The 16,315-nt window shown below is 38.1% G+C and overlaps 4 protein-coding genes across 6 annotated transcripts in view; 1 reads left to right on the top strand and 3 right to left on the bottom strand.

Annotated features, from left to right (window-relative positions):
* The window catches only part of LOC107737531 (nck-associated protein 5-like), a 34,058-nt gene extending 32,411 nt beyond the window's left edge, over positions 1–1,647 (bottom strand). The window contains exon 1 of one of the 2 annotated variants that reach the window (XM_016549035.1): positions 1,320–1,647. The gene's annotated coding sequence lies outside the window, so the exon portion shown is untranslated. Of the gene's footprint in view, positions 1–1,254 lie in introns of both variants that reach the window. The other variant, XM_016549032.1, reaches the window with a different exon arrangement.
* Positions 1,648–2,968: 1,321 nt separating this feature from the next.
* LOC107737532 (KAT8 regulatory NSL complex subunit 2-like) lies at positions 2,969–8,584 on the bottom strand. 2 transcript variants are annotated; one of them, XM_016549036.1, is made up of 10 exons: positions 8,498–8,584; positions 7,497–7,749; positions 7,235–7,413; positions 6,585–6,699; positions 6,321–6,484; positions 6,070–6,236; positions 5,767–5,857; positions 4,657–4,910; positions 3,373–3,576; positions 2,969–3,265 (listed from the first exon to the last, which is right to left on the bottom strand). In XM_016549036.1, exons 2-10 carry the CDS (start codon positions 7,745–7,747, stop codon positions 3,170–3,172), a joined length of 1,521 nt encoding a protein of 506 aa, XP_016404522.1. In that variant the 5' UTR covers positions 7,748–7,749; positions 8,498–8,584; the 3' UTR covers positions 2,969–3,169. The 2 variants fall into 2 exon arrangements, with proteins under 2 accessions (XP_016404522.1, XP_016404523.1); XM_016549037.1 differs by lacking the exon at positions 8,498–8,584 and adding an exon at positions 7,953–8,480.
* A 126-nt stretch (positions 8,585–8,710) lies between these two features.
* LOC107737666 (DNA mismatch repair protein Mlh3-like) lies at positions 8,711–15,469 on the bottom strand. The gene is made up of 13 exons (XM_016549257.1): positions 15,458–15,469; positions 11,759–14,138; positions 11,577–11,678; positions 11,418–11,494; positions 11,163–11,267; positions 10,932–11,016; positions 10,788–10,856; positions 10,069–10,177; positions 9,783–9,942; positions 9,677–9,700; positions 9,474–9,552; positions 9,134–9,282; positions 8,711–8,933 (listed from the first exon to the last, which is right to left on the bottom strand). The coding sequence occupies exons 1-13, from the start codon at positions 15,467–15,469 to the stop codon at positions 8,838–8,840; spliced, it is 3,447 nt and encodes a 1,148-aa protein (XP_016404743.1). The 3' UTR covers positions 8,711–8,837.
* Positions 10,958–16,315, top strand: part of LOC107737534 (transmembrane protein 240-like) — a 17,357-nt gene continuing 11,999 nt past the window's right edge. The window contains exon 1 of the mRNA XM_016549040.1: positions 10,958–11,021. The gene's annotated coding sequence lies outside the window, so the exon portion shown is untranslated. The remainder of the gene's footprint in view (positions 11,022–16,315) is intronic.

The raw sequence follows: 16,315 nt of genomic DNA on the forward strand, positions 1-16,315 counted from the left end.
CCCTTACCATATTGTGATGCCGTCTTCCAGCAGGACGAGACTCAGTCCAGCTGCTCTGCTCGTGCACATCCCATCATCGGTTCTCTTTTAGCAGTTCAGTCAATGTACTGTTAGGAGTAACTGAATAACTCGGGATATTGGTTTATTTTGCGTCAGAGGGAGTGTCAGGCACGTTTATAAACCGAATAACTTAAGTAATTTGTGGATTAGTGCATACTGGAGACGCGAACCGTTTCAAACCGGTTCACTAAGAAGATCCGGTTAAATAGAACGATTCGTTCGCGATCCGGACATCACTAGACGAGACAAAATCAATAGAACCCATTACAAAAGAGGCATTTGTTGCATCCAGTGGGAACATAATTACTGATTATAATGACTTATACTGTCTTTTTACGTGTTGCGTTGCGTATTGCCCTGCGTAAACATAAAACCATGTCTGCACTTGTGATCGGAGAAACAACAAGCCTACTCTACACTGCTCAAAACTCGCGTTTGAATCGCATCATATGACCCCTTTAAATGTAGGAGAATTGTAGGTTGTAAGCCAGTCTTAACATGGTTTTGAACATGGGACTAGCAAATGTGAAAAACATCTGTAAAATATTAAAGGGGAGGGGCTGGGGGCATGCTTTTACCCTCAATTACTCTTAAATTAGTTGCTGTTTTAGGGTCTCAAGCAGAATGAACTGCCAAAATTAGCAATTTTACAATGTAGTCTGCATTCTCATCACACACAAGTAAACACAAAAGTTTCGGGTTGCCAAAGTGTGTAACTAAAAATAGGCGTTCGCTATGCTGTAGAAAGAGGAAGGGCTATAGCTTTAACTACACAAAACACAAGGATCCGGGGAAAACTGATGCAAAGGCTTAGGATAAAATCGGATTATTGTGATTTTTGTGCGCTGCCATGCAAAATATGTGAATTAAATTGTTTATATACGAAGCAAACTCAAAAGAAGTCGATTGTGGCAGAATTACTGATTTAAAGAGCTAAGCGCGATGCATTTCTGAGCAAAGCAGGATATCACGACAAGCATCCTCAGTCTACAACCCCACCGGTGTCCCAGATAGCCGGATGGCTAATGCCCCACATTTCCCTTTCCAAACTCACACCGCGCACGTCAACATTTAATACCACAACAAACCCCTCTACGTCTATAATACACATGCATTTTGCAAAATCAGCCCACTTTCGACACGTAAACGTCAAACAGTGCGCGCGATGTCTGGAAAAAAAAAAGAATCTTTTACCTCGGGATCCTTGTGTTGTTTCGGAAGGTGTGAAAATATCCCCGTTGAATATCGCTAAGAAATACCTCGAACTGTACTTTTAAATTCACAGCTTGTGGACATGTTTATCTGTTTCCCCAGCCGCCGATTAGAAGCTTTATCGTCGTCTCTTTCCATCCGTCTCTCTTCCCGTGTTTAGGTTAAAGCGCTCGCAGGAAAAGTGATGTCATGGCCTGAAATTGTGTTGCCCGACCCACTTTTAGTAAAGGCCTATCTTGTGCTCCACGTAGCGTTATCTAAAGCAAGTTTTCATTTATAGCCTTGACTTATACATTTCTCTTATTTAGTGGTATTTTTTTATTTGCTAACAGTTTATTTTATTAAGCTACGCTGTCATCGCGGTTTTTTTTCGCTACGCATCTGCAGTGATTTCATTAATCATGATCTGTGACTAAGCAGCGATTCAGCTTTATTTATGTCAAGATTGACATGCAATTTGATGTTCTGTGGCCAATCTTTAGCATGTGTTTTTCATTTTACTCCTTTAAGTGTATAAAACTACTATTTATTTGATATAATTACATAAAGATCAATGTTATTTTCAACTAGGTCTGTTTTGTATTTAACAGCTACAATGCTCCAAAACACAACTACCAGTTTAATTTTCCAGCTTGGAAAGCAACTAGTAAATGTTCAACATCAAGACACTATTTCATTGTCCAGGGTTCTCGCTTTTTGACCAATTTCCATGACCTTTCCAGTCATTTGTTTACTGGATACAGATTCTTTAAAAATCAGTTTTGAGACCAGTTCACTAATGTATTACTCTTTTTGTAAACCCCTTTGCCTGATTTAACAAAAAGAACTCAAAAGAACAGTTCGCTTGCAAATCCAACAGTGTTTGCAATCGAGTTCCAACCCCACACACAGAACAGCTCATTACTAGAACCATGTATATCCACTATAAATATTTCCATTACTATGAAAATAAAAAATTCCCTGTTTCTAGGTTTTCCAAGACCATGGGAACCCTGACTATCCCAGAGGAGCCCCTTTCATGAGTGCAAATTTATAACTAACAAGAACAAGATGAGTTGTAAAGGTTTATTTTAGAGAAGAAATCCAAGTATGAGTCATGAGTGGGGAAGTGAGGATAGTGCTTAGAGACTTTTTGTAGTGAAATACATCTCATCTTTACCTTACAAAACACAAACTTCCAACTGTGCATATAACTGTCCTATAACTGGACAGGTGCAGAGGACAGCAGGGGTCTTCTGACTGTCCCATGTGCACAGGCCGATCACATGGAACGTCCTTCAGACCAGGGCACATTTTGAATAAAACTTGGCTACTGTCTTGATAAATGTCTATTGTGAAGGGTTAAGAAGATTAAGAGAACTAGCATTGGCATAACTGTGAAATATCTTTTAAATGTCAAAGATTTGCAAAGCTGGAGGAGGTGGAAAACTTGAACTGTTCCTTCGAACTGAATAGACTTCACCCATTAGATAACACTGGAAAAGTCAACAGACCATAAGACTTTTATATCAGCCGCTGTTTGAAACCAACAGCTACAGCAAGCTGTGGGCCTTGATTCAGGGCTACAAGTGCATATATGAGTCATGAATATCATATGGAACCAGAGATGTGCTTGATAGAAGGGGAGCTGGTGCTTAAAGACTTTTGTAGTGAAATACGTACTTCATCTTTACCTTACAAAACACAAACTTCCAACTGTGCATATAACTGTCCTTTTAATTTCACAAGACACTTGCAGTCTATATCAGAACATGTGCTATTTTAAGTAATGAGAATGCTAGGTTAAAAATGTTTCAGCAATCAAAGCAAACTTCCAGAAATATGGCTTTTAAATAGATATCTGGACTGTTTGAAATATCAACAGAACAACAGCTGAGAAAATCAGGTCACGAGGTGCTCAGGATAAGGCATCTGTTGTTTTCGTGTCAAAGTCTTTTGATGAATTCTGCATGGGAACTGCTTGTCCAACTGCTTCAAGTATTTCAGATTCAACCTGAAAAACAAGACCGTAGTTCTGGTGCTTAAATGCCATGGCAAGGAACAGACATACTGCTTTGGTTGCATTGTTTAATTATTCCAACAAGCCACAGTGATAATTACCTGATCTTCCACAGACACCTCGTCTCTCTCTGAGAGCTCAGCATCTTGGGCAGAGCCGTCCAGATCGCCCTGCTCCACCCCTGTCAGAATGTCCATAGGGGCCTCGGCGATCTCTCTGATGGTCTGGTCTTCTAATGCAAGCGCTGTGTCGAATAGCAAGGGGGACGGGGGACACTGCAAACCCTCATCTTCAACGTCAAGATCCTGCACATCAACAGACTTTAATTACAACAGTGATAAATCTGGATAATTTTATGGCCAATAATTAAGAAATTGCTGATATTAAAGTTCAAAATGCTATTTTGTCACAAATTTAAAATAAAAACAATCATTAACAAATCATTAAAAATTGTTTTAAATGCTACAAGTGAATTTAGACATCACTCCATTAATGTGCAATACGAACAATGGATATTTTGAGATTTGGTAAAGGTTACATTTGAGTGTTATTAAAATATTAGTGTTTTTAAAGATTAAAAATTACAGCAAATGTAAATCAAATAGGACAAAATGTCTAATATCAACTGCTCTCTAATATTGGCTGATAACTGAAATAAATCAAAACATTGTGCACTGACGATGTGATAAAAAGATCATAAACTTATATCCAAAACAAAATATGCAAAATATAATACGAATGGTCATTGGATTATTTTGAGATTCCATAATGTTTTTTCCTTTAACCTCTTCTTTTATGAATCTTAATGGCACAATTCTTCAAACTAAAGTCCATTCATTTACAGTACATCTAAATACTACTAAACATGTCAACATTGCATTCTGTTGTCAACAGCCAAATAACCAGCAATATGGGTAAATTAGCAATATTGTTTGTGTTTTTGAAAGCAAGCAATGGGAACATGTAACGAAAAACCACATAAATAGTTTGTAGCATAACAGGAAAATGAGATGTTTCCAAAAACAAGCTTAAATGAGAGGTTTTACTGTGGGCACACAGAAAATGTCAGACACAAAATTAAAGGAAGATGACTGCTGAACATCCAGATTAATTTGTTTTTCATTCATGTGAGGCTATGAGATATGATTTACACAGCAGGGGACATGTTTGAGCAGCACTGTTTGCAGGCATGTAGATACTTGATGGATAACTCAGCAATCTGAAGAGGGCGAAAGGTGTTTTGGTGAACAAATTTAGTGCAGATTGCGGAGTTAATTGCTCTGATAATATGAAACTTAGTGTGAAGGGATATGCCAAAACACATGAGGAAAGCAACTGCACATGGCGACTTTAGTTTTAATGAGAAAAACCAACACAATTCATACATCACTGAATTCCAGAGGTAGATTTTCTGTTGGCTGGAGCTCTGCTGCACTGAGGTACATGTCTGTGGGCACAGACGCCAGCTGTTCCGGGGCAATAGACTCCTGCTCAGGCTGGTACATGGGTGGAGGCAGGGACAGGTGCAGAGGACAGCGGGGGTCTTCTGACTGTCCCATGTGCACAGGCTGATCACATGGAACGTCCTTCAGACCAGGGCACATTTTGAATAAAACTTGGCTACTGTCTTGATAAATGTCTATTGTGAAGGGTTAAGAAGATTAAGAGAACTAGCATTGGCATAACTGTGAAATATCTTTTAAATGTCAAAGATATGGAAAGCTGGAGGAGGTGGAAAACTTGAACTGTTCCTTTGAACTGAATCGACTTCACCCATTAGATAACACTGGAAAAGTCAACAGACCATAAGACTTTTATATCAGCCGCTGTTTGAAACCAACAGCTACAGCAAGCTGTGGGCCTTCATTCAGGGCTACAAGAGCATATATACATCTAAATAGATGTATGCCCATATAAACAAAGAAAAATACATGTATATTTAAATAAATACGCATATTTCCATTCAAAAGTTTAGGGTTGGTAAGGTTTTTTTTTTTTTTTTAAGAAATTAATACTTTTATTCAGCAAAGATGCATTTAACTGATCAAAAGTGACAGTAAAGACATTTACAATGTTACAAAACATTCATATTTCAATTAAGTTCATATTCATTATAGAATCCTGCAAATATGCATGTATAATGTATCATGTAAGGAGACAGCATAACTGTTTTCAACATTGATAAGAAGAAATGTTTCTTGAGCAGCAAAACAGCATATAAGAATGATTTCTGAAGGATCATGTGCCACTGAAGACTAAAGTAATGGCTGATGAAAATTAATCTTTACAATCACAGGTTTTACTGTTTTTTTAATCAAATAAATGCAGCCTTGGTGAACATGAGACTATCAAAAAACTTGCAACCCCAATTTTTTCAATGGTAGTGTGTTTTGTGTGCATGTAATAGAAGTGGTAACAGTACTAAAATATTGAGTGAAAAAAAAAAAAATTAATAGACCTGAACATTTAAAGATATATCGGACATAAAAGGATACGAGAGACACAGTGCCGCGTCATTGGCAAACACGGATTTGAACAGCGAGTCCCTTCCACAAAGGAAATACATCTCTGGCCCAAACGCATTGCCTGCACAGAAATAAAACACACAAGAGAATTAAAATATGCACAAATAACATTAATAAAAAAATAACAGCGTGACAGTAGGCTCAGACTGACAGTATGGGAAAGCAAAAAAAATTTCAAATAGGTCTGTCTCATATGGCAGTGTTTAAATCTTCTATTGTCTTTCTTAAGACAGAAAAAAAAAACTAAGACATTATTAGAAAGTCCATTCATACCTGTGGCGTTCCTCCCTCAGTAATCGCTTGTCTTCTCTGTCTGAGCTGGCGATGCAGCAAAGCCTCCACACCATAGCGACGGCGATAGCGTCGTAGAGCCTTTAATTTTTTCAGGTTCTCTCGTTCCTTTGTGGACAGCCCCTCTGGACCTGTTAACAGGCTGCTCCCTTGTATCACAGCACACAAGTAAGTATATATGCTGACTGGATATGTGATATCATGAAATCAAAGAATGACAGCAGCTCCCTTACCAATTGTCTCATGTTCAATTTTGCGGCTGTGCAGGTAGCGCCGTTTCTTTTCTTTTAGTAAATGTTGCAGACGTTTAAATTGGTCAATGTAGAGGGACTGAAGTCTGATTAGCTTTTCACGTGTGATGAGTGCCACTTCCTCTGCTGTGTACACACCCGCATGCCTGTAGAATGTCACGCTTCATTATTTGACATCTCAGGTGACATTAATAAAACTACATTTGACAAAGCAGTTAAGTAAAATAAAACTGAGGAATGTCTCACTTTAAAGGGTCTTCGTGGTCACTGTCAAGACTTTCATCTTCACTGTCGGGGTCTCCTCTCCATGTCTGATCCAAAACAACAGGATCCTGCTCCTCTTCACTCCAACTCTCCTCATCTATACAAGGAAATACATATAGAATATATCACCATAACAAATTACATGCAACTTTGCGTCTCTTATAGAATTTTTTATTTTATTCTGTTATGTTCAGATCTATTAAATGTTCCACCAAATACTAAATAATACAAAATATGACTTATTTTAGTAACTAATATATATATACATAAAAAAAAAAGAAAAATTGCAGAAAATGACAAATTGAGACATTACATAAATTACATAAACTATTAGTTATCAGCCTTTGATGCAAGTTTTAAGACAGCAGGAAACTACATTTTTTATGTTATTTAATAAGCTGCATTCTGTTTCAGAGAAGCATTTCCATTTTGAATAATTTCTAGGGTATAAATAATTCTTTTGTTACTTATAATACACTTTACACATTAAATGTCAGTAGCGGTCAGTTCACACATGCACAAGTTTGTTTGCATCACATCAAGACTTTAAAGTGATTTCTCAATGTTCACAAGGCCAAAAGCATGCCTGTTAATAATTAATGGCACATGATTAGAAGCAAGTTACATCTCACCTAGTATGCGACTAGCTTCACTACGGCCCTCTTGACTGTGAGCTCCAGTTTCCGGCCGACTGTAGCCACTGAGCTGAGACAGCAAGACTTCAGGCGAAGGTCCTGAGGCAGATGCCTTCCGCAATTGAGCTTGCTGAACCAAAGCATTTCTGCGTGCATGTTCAGCACAGAAAGATACCCTAAGAAAAAGAAAAACAACATTATTGGTCAATTATTTATAGTAGGTAGTAAGCATGTTAAGGGAATAAACAAACACCCTTACCCCTCCTTTTTCTCTGGTTTTGGGGCTGCATTGGGGCAGCGCTTGCCATTCTTGTTAGACACATAGCTGCATTGCCTGTAGGGAGCAGTTTTATCTTCAAGTACATGTTTGATACAGAACTCTAGGCCCTCCAGACGAGGCTGTGAACAGGGTCTCTGGGTGTAAGAGCAGGTCTGAGGCTCTTGAGCACGAGCAGCTTGAGTCACTCGACCTCTGCTGGACGGCAACACGTGGATCCGAATCCTGTTCATCACTGATGCGGTGAGAAAGCCAATCAAATACAGACACCATAATATTACAGTTCAACATTACTGCAGAAATATTTCTGCAGAAATTAACCAAGCTTAATAGAGAATGCATAGAGAATTTTTTTTAAATAACTTTTACCATTTTATTATATCTACATCAAAACTTTTAAACTCCCTATTTCCAGATTTTTCATGACCTAATACATACACTCCCTTTACAGACCACATGTCATGGATGATGCACTTCATTGCCATGACTGTATTTAAATGTAAAGTGACCAAAAAGGTCCAAAATGCAGCATACAACAGAATTACGCAAATCTACTGAAGATAAACACTGACCTGTTTAGGCTAATGTAACATTTTAACATAACACGATAGCGTTCAGACTTTACTGTAACGTTACACAGTAACGTGATGCGTTCAGATTCCGTTAAAGCACGTGTGCCATACACTGTAATCTCCACAAGCATTAAAATATTCATTTCTTTAACTCTGTATTAGCAAAAAACGGTAACGTTAACATAATAGAAGCTGCAAGTCCTCAAACATTACGAGAGATAAAGAAGATTGACGTTTTAATCTCATGCAGAAAGCGCCAAATTCACACGTCAGTACTGCTGTTCGGCCATCTTTGAATTGGGAGGGTAAGATACTCTTGGTTTAAACTGATATTAATCAACATATATCATCCGTTTAGTCTGAGACTGTTTTAATACGTTATAATTTGTCATTACTACGTGTAAAACTCACCTATAAAGTACTACTTTGTTATCGTTTACGTGAGACCTCCTTGTCGCCCCTTCCAGCGATCATCGCAATGAACGCACAACAATGAACTGCAGAGGAACGTCATCCATTTTAGCGCCCTCCTACGTTTTACGTTGATTGGACCACAACCTTGCAAGAATCAATTCGATTGGAGGAAAGCACTCCAAGATCGAGTATAGTCCTTTATTATTGGCTACTCTATCTCAGAGCAGTGTATGCGCCAAAGGGTGAAACATAATAAAAGCCGCCCAACAATTAACAGAAGCAGACTATTTCTTTTAAATTAAATAATTTAATACAAAAGCGTAAAGTGCTTGTAAATTCATGTTTTGTTTTGTGCAATAGATTGATCTTGTCCATAGAGCAGCCATGACTTGTACATTCTTCTCAATTTCCTCAGATTTGGTTTGGGAAGATCCTGTGGGGATATAAAAATTAAACTATCAAAGAAAAACATAAAAAATATATATGAAAAAAAATCTATCTATATATATATATAATGTGCTATGGCTGATCCATTATATGCTTTATCAGTACTTATGATATTCAAACCTGTTTATAATTGACAAAAAAGTGCACTTACAAAATCAGATTTGTTGCAGATTAGTTGAAACATACCTGTGGCTCTTCCAGGTGGTGAAGATCAGCCAAAGGGACGATTGAAGGTCTTCCGTGAGCACACTGGAAGGGAAGCTGACAAGAGGAGAGCGAGCTCACCAGACTACAGCACTCCTCTTTACTCAAAATGTCATTGAACTTAATTGCTCCTGTTAAAATAAATAATATTAGATATTATAAAATTGTAATATTTATTAATAAGAATATTTTGAAAATGCTAACTATAAAAAATAAATATCCCTACATATGTTTAAAAATTAGACATTTCCTTTGTTCCCTGTAACAGTTTCTTAATAGAATGTGTTTCAACTGAACTCAGTGGTGAATTTATAATACCAACCATGACAAGCTTGTGAGGCGAGCACATTATGAACTGTCAAAGGCAGCATTCCTCTCACTCTTCCTGTTGAGCGGAGAAGCTGCAAACATGAGTCAAAAGAACAAAATTGGTCATAAATGTATCCTTCAAGCTCCAAAATCAGACCATTTGTAGTATTCTGTTCACAGATTAGATACAAATCATGTGTGGATATGCTGGTTCACCTCAATGTGTTCTCGCAGATAGTCCTACAAAATAAAACATACAATTAGAGTCTAAACTGAGCTGAAATTAATAATAAAAAAAAAAAACATTATAACTAAGTCTGACCTCTGCAATGGTTTTAATGACTGACCGTCTTCCACGGCGGAGCTCTGTGCTTTCTTTCTCTATGAAACATGTGGGAAGTCTCTCCAAAAACACATTCAGTGACTCACTCTTTGGGAAACTTACATCTAAAGCAAGACCCCTCAGGAAGGCCTGACAAGACCTTCAAAAACAAAAGAAAGATTTATGGCACTGTTCGGCGAAGGTGCAGAACTAATCGAACATGTGTACGTTTCAGAGAGAAGATGACGGTGGAAACAGGAATGTTGACTCAAACAGCTGCACTGACCTCAGAAGTCTCAATTCCTCCTCAGTTACGTTAATCTCTAAGGGTGGGATTACACTTGAAGAACATAGCCTTTTTTTTCCAGGTGTGTCTGGGTCATCCTCATAGGAATCTACATCAAACAACAAGCAGTGTGGGAAAAATACACTGAATGCTTACGTACATCTCTTGAAGTGTATTTGCCTTTTTAATGCTTTTACATGGAATTTATTTTGTTCTTCTATTCCTATAAGTTTGGGGTCAGTAAGATTTTTCAACATTTTTGAAAGGAGTCTCATGCATTTTTTGAAAAAATAAATAAAAAATAATAATAATATTATGAAATATTATTACAATGTTTTCTGTTTTTAAATATGTTAAATGCAATTTATTCCTGTGTTGGTAAAACTGAATTTTCAGCATCATTACGCCAGTCTTCAGTGTCACATGTTCATTCAGAAATCATTCTAATATGCTGATTTGGTGCTCAAAAACTATTTTTGTTTATTATCAATGTTGAAAACATTTGTGCTGATTCATATTTTTGTGAAAACCTTGATACATTTTTTTAAAGGACTGCATTTATTTGAAATAGAAATCGTTATATATAAATGTCATTACTGTTACTTTTATTTAAGTTATGAAACGTTGCAGTATAAAGTATTCATTTCTTACTTCCACAAATCATACTAGTCCCAAACTTTTGAAAGGTACTGTTTAACCCTTATATCATTAGCATTTACCTGTTACCAACCCCTCCAGACGAACTCTTTCATGGGCAGCATGTTGATCAACCAACACTAGAAGATTTCCTGCAGGTGGAAGCAATGACAAATGTTTAGGACATCATCACACCATTCAACATAATGATTTTCAGCCTGCGGCACCTTCATTTGTACTGCTTTCAGAGGCTTCCTGCTCTGTTGTGTTTATCAAACAAGCAAGGAACTTCTTGTCCACTTGATTGATGACCTGAGGTAAAAATACAACACAACACAATCTTAGGTTCATTTTCACCACATAAGAATAAGGCTATGCTTTGTGACATTGCTATTTTAAGTGTCTAGCCTTGCCAGTTCCTCAAAGCACAAAAAGAGCAGAGGGGTAAAAATACTTACTCTCATTGTGTGGATCATATTCTTGGTAAACCGGTAGGGGTAAAGAATATTGTGGATTTTTACAGCAAGACCCTCAGCTTGACCGCTGGTTACATCCACAGCAACCTTTTCAGAATAATTAATAGAATATGTGAGTCAAATTAATTTGAATCTTTTTAACAAAAACTGCCTTACATTAATTAAAATCAGTATTAAATAAGGTTAAATTAAAAAATCTTTAAATGATTTAATTTATTAAATTAGTAGTCTTTTTACCTCTGGAGGCCGTATGAACACTGGGTTACTCCATTCTGAGAATAAAGTCGATAGTGAATCGGGACCTTGGGCATCCTCTTAAAAGAGTAAGAAGAAAAACAATTACTTAATGTGCACTAAAAAGCTGATTTCATTCCTGATGTCAGTCTAGAGCTGTACCTCTGCTGTCTATCCCTGAGTTAAGGGCTCTTTCTGCTCTGGGCTTGGGCAGAAAGGGAAGTACAATGTCTGTGTGAAATGGATAACACCTGTACTCAAATCCTATGAGCAAAGAGAAGCTGATTATAATATAAATACCTCTACATTAGTGACCCAAAAATGGCTCACTGAATTTCTCCCACCTGTTCTTGAAATAACACTGACCGCCATGTTAGTGACATCTGTGGTACATGGCACTTGAGCCTCCTCCACAGGAGGAGAGTTGTATTTGCTGAGCCCTGTAACTTGGTTGATGTAAACCAGCTTTCCTAACCAACTGTCATAATGAGCCAGCCAGCTACTGGACATTGGGATTGTTTCAACACATTCATTTGTAGCCTGACCTTCATTTCCTGTGTTGCTGCACTGAGGATCATGCTGAGAGGTTACGCTGGCTTCATTAACACAGTTCACACTTCCTACAAAGGAAGTCACATTTTTGTTGCAGAGGTGTGAGTCTTCTAAAACGCAGGAAGTGTCCGGTATTGTTGCGTCCTGCTCATTTAGAGTGAAGATTGGAGTTTCATGGACAACTGAATCAACAGTTCCAGTGGATCCAAATAAAACATCTTCTAAGAGGCTTTTTTCTAATTCACAGGACTGTTCTTGAAAGTGTGAGTCTTCCACAACTGGGAAAGATGAATTTTCCATAGTAAGAAAGTCTGTATTTCTGCTGACCTTGCTGAATGGCTGTTTGTCTTGTTTTAAATAGGAACATTTGGCAGCCAATGACAGTTTGTCTGCCTTGTTCCATGATGAAGATTCAGCAGAACATTCAGAACTATATGGAGCACCTGATATGTTCCTCAATAAGGGCTTGTCTAAATCTTCTAAACACCAAGTAGTTCCTACAAAGCAGTCATTGGATTTTCGAGAAGACACTGGATTTAAAAGGTTTGTTTTTTCCGTACTTGGTTGTTTTTTCTCAACACCCTTCCCAAACAACCTTTTGAACTTGTCAAGAGATCCCGTTTCAAAAGACAGAGCTAATTTACGACATGGCGCAGCTCTGGAAGTCTTTGAGTTGGTACCATAAAAACCATGTTTGTCTTCTTCAGTGTCATTTAACGCCAACTTCCTCTTTTTTGGAGAAATTTTATTTGGAAAGCAGAATTTTTTCAAACTATCTTCTGCCTCTTTTCCATCTATAATTGAAATCTTTTGGTTTTTGCTTCCCGTCAGGTTGTTAACTGGCAAATCATTATGGCTTATATTTGGACAAACTGCACTTTCATCTTCTTTGCAATTGTTATTCATTTCTGTAGCATCTGCAAACGTGGTCCGCAAAGACAATTCAGCCTGAAGCACTTTTTCTGCTTCTGATTCTTCACTGGAGAAGGTTTCAGTGTTTGTTGACACATTCTCCAACATTTGAACATCACCAGAGACGTCCGCAGTACATGCATTATCCTTCTTCTCAGACAATGCATCACACTCTTCACGTGTTTCCTCAGCACTGAGATTTTGTATTGCCACAGGAGTCTTTGCATTTCTCACTGGACTACTTGATGGACCATCGCTGCCATTCATAGAAAACTCTGCCACCAGGTTTTCTTTAGTAAGGAATGCTTTGACACCTTCTTCAATGCAGATGAGCACACTATCCCAGTCTTTGAACTCTATCAAAGACTTGGCTGGTTCGAGACATATGTCATACTCTGAGTAATGACATTTGATATTCAACACATAGACGCCGTGGAGATCACATCCGCCCCTTTGTTTGGGGCTCGATGTTAACGGATATGCAGTCGGGCTGTTGTTTTGTCTGGCAGCACTGCTTACTCTCTTCAAAAGGCAGTTGAGTGTTTTATGAATGCATGTCTTCAGAAGAAGCCTCCCATTTACAAACAGGAACTGCAAGCTGTTATTGTAGTGACCATCACGGCCGATGTGACCGGTCATTTCGAACTGCTTATGGATGTAATTGACCTCTCCGAGCTTTTGAGCTCGACTCAAGCCATGAATCTGCACAAACCTGTAATAGGTACTGCTTGTTTTAGAGAGCTGCACCATCATGTGGGCTGAATTTTCTTTTTTCACTGTAAACGACACAGAAGGGTGCATCAGAGATATGGCCTCCACTCTCTGACGGATGCGTTCGGTTTCTAAAACAGCGTCCATTCTCTTTCTTCGAACTGGCATGTTGTGGAAGAGATTGTAGACCGACACGGTCGTCCCTACGGAGGGACGAACGGTTTGAGCTTCAACAACATCCATTGCATTTGTTTCATTAAAAGTTTTAACATATGTTTTCACCGACAGCTTAGTCCTAGATGATATTTCGACCATTTCTGCAAGAGAGACGATACTGGAAATCGCTTCCCCTCTGAACCCATAAAAGCAGAGATTTTCCAGATCCTCCAACGAGCTGCATTTGCTTGTGTTATATCGTAGACCCACTCTTTCCATGTCTTCCCGGCACATTCCCGTGCCATTGTCGATCACCTGAAGCTTGCAGGCCTCTATGTCTATTTTGACAGCCACACATGTTGCTCCAGCATCGATGCTGTTCAATATGAGCTCCTCCAACAAAATACATATTTCACATTTTATATTTTTAAACATTTGCAAATTTAAAAATATTTAATTTCTTATTTTTACTATATATATTAGTATTAGTATTTTACTATATATATATATATTATGAGGTTGCAAAGAAAAGCAGTTGCAAAAAATATTCAAAGTATTGTAAACATTCTTGTACATGATAAATTGGAGCATTTTCAGATTTTCAAAAAACTACTTTTTTTCTCCATTTCAGTTTACATTATGTCAGCTTGTTGAGAGAGAGAGAGAGAGAGAGAGAGAGAGAGAGAGAGAGAGTTTGATGGTGGTCAGCAGTAAATCTTTACTGTGCTGCTCTCCAGGGTGCTGAAATGCGTTGCTGTTGAATGTGGGGGACATCGTGGCATGTTCTTGGTGACCTTCACAGATAAAGATGTGTCATCAGTATATTAGCTTTAATTAATTCGTGTATAATAGTTAAAACGTAAATAGCGTCGTCTAATGCATGAAAAGCTTGTTGAAAAGTCACTAATGATGCATTTTCACTTGTCACAGCATGTTGTAGTACAACAGAATGGAGTTGCTTGCATTTTGGTTATCATTCTGCATTACTGCGCGCTCTGGAAAGAAACTGAAGTGCATCAAGTAGGAAACTGAGTTAAGACTTAACGCTTGAATTCCTGTCAAGTCAGTCAGTGCTTTGTATTTTCGGTCAAGGTCCTTTTCACATGTGTTAGTTAACGTGCCAATCATCGGGAACATGAGGAGGGATACAGAAGCTGAACAATCGTATGGGCTAAACGAAATGGCTCAATATGAACTGCAGAGCGCGTGAGGGGGCGTGAGGATGAGTTGGGAAAAACTACACGTTCCTTGGGGGATGGCTGTCCTATATATGTAGTGCATTTCATGAATTGAACAGGATCAGCCGTGTTTTTTTATGGGAAAAGTGAATTAGCCAAGCCTCTTCTACCACTGCCCACCCAAACCCCCTTTCTGTTTCTCCCCCACCCCTCTCACGTGCACATACGCTCAGGCACCGCCAGGAGATGGGCATGAAACACTCCTGGCTGCCGTGGATCAAATAGCAGGGTATATACTGTGATTGCAGATACTGCTTATAAACCCAAATGGATATTAAGAAAGTCTGATCTGATCGTATGCTGGTTTAAAGAAGCCTACTTTATCAACAAAAACCTACAATGTGTGGCAAGCCATTTTAACATTAATCCTTAAAACTAACTAGTATCTGATTTGCACCCAAACTTGCATACTGTCCAGTATATACTATATTTGGTTTGAAACTTACTTCATTACTTCACTCAATTTGGACGTACTACATCCGTCATGCTGTTACTGTCACATGACCTAGCGTCAGTTGCATTTCTTCCTTGCCATTCACAAATCTTTTCCTGTGGCTTTATGGCATCTCTGCAGAAGGTCATCTACTTTTCACATACTGTTTCAGATACTATGAATTCAAACATAGGCTACTATTTTCACATATTGTTTTCACATATATGGAAGTATGCATATTCAGACACAGCGTGTGATTCTGAAATCAGCTATTCGTGTTTCTTATCTAAACTCCATTTGTTGCTGGTACTTGTTTCAGTTTAAGTATTTTTTTCTATTATTATTTATAGCTGCATGCAACTAAACAGTATATCAGTATGAATAGCTGACCAGACACTAGTGAGACACTAGTATATATTTATTACAATTTTATTGGTAACAGATATTTTTTACATAATAGCCATAAATATATTGTTATAAATAAATAGTCTATATGAAGAGTTCCGATGCAAAAGCCTCTAAGTGCCGTTTGAAATTTTCTTCTAAAATTAGCATTTTTATCAGGCTCCTATGTGTAGGTTTAGTAATTTCACATTAAAGGTGGGATAAGCGATTTTTCAAAAACGCTTTAGAAAACTGATTTGGGCCAAGTAGCAAAACAAACTTGTAGCCAATCAGCAGTAAGGGACGTGTCTACTCATGATGTGGAGGAGAGAGCGTTCCGTGCACAGGACGGACATTATCCGAGCCGAGCGACAGAAAGATAGAGATGGCGGATAAAAAACAAAAGATGAAAACGTCTGCGGAACAAAAGAAGGCTTAAGGCAATAAGGCAAGAAGTAGAACCAGAGTAAATATCGGATCAGCTTTCCAGCGCTGGAGAGAACTCAAGGAGCGGA

The sequence above is a fragment of the Sinocyclocheilus rhinocerous genome, unplaced genomic scaffold (genome assembly GCF_001515625.1).
Source record: "Sinocyclocheilus rhinocerous isolate Xijiao unplaced genomic scaffold, SAMN03320098_v1.1 scaffold72, whole genome shotgun sequence".
NCBI lineage: Eukaryota > Metazoa > Chordata > Actinopteri > Cypriniformes > Cyprinidae > Sinocyclocheilus > Sinocyclocheilus rhinocerous.

Coding starts and splice junctions, on each gene's coding strand:
- LOC107737532 (XM_016549036.1), bottom strand. CDS start 7,747: ATGAACAGGATTCGGATCCACGTGTTGCCGTCCAGCAGAGGTCGAGTG. Junction 6,485..6,584: donor GACCACGAAGACCCTTTAAA/GTGAGACATTCC, acceptor GACATTCTACAG/GCATGCGGGTGTGTACACAG. Junction 5,858..6,069: donor CTGAGGGAGGAACGCCACAG/GTATGAATGGAC, acceptor ATTTCTGTGCAG/GCAATGCGTTTGGGCCAGAG.
- LOC107737666 (XM_016549257.1), bottom strand. Junction 10,178..10,787: donor TCTGGAGGGGTTGGTAACAG/GTAAATGCTAAT, acceptor TGTTTGATGTAG/ATTCCTATGAGGATGACCCA. Junction 9,283..9,473: donor CGCCTCACAAGCTTGTCATG/GTTGGTATTATA, acceptor TTATTTTAACAG/GAGCAATTAAGTTCAATGAC.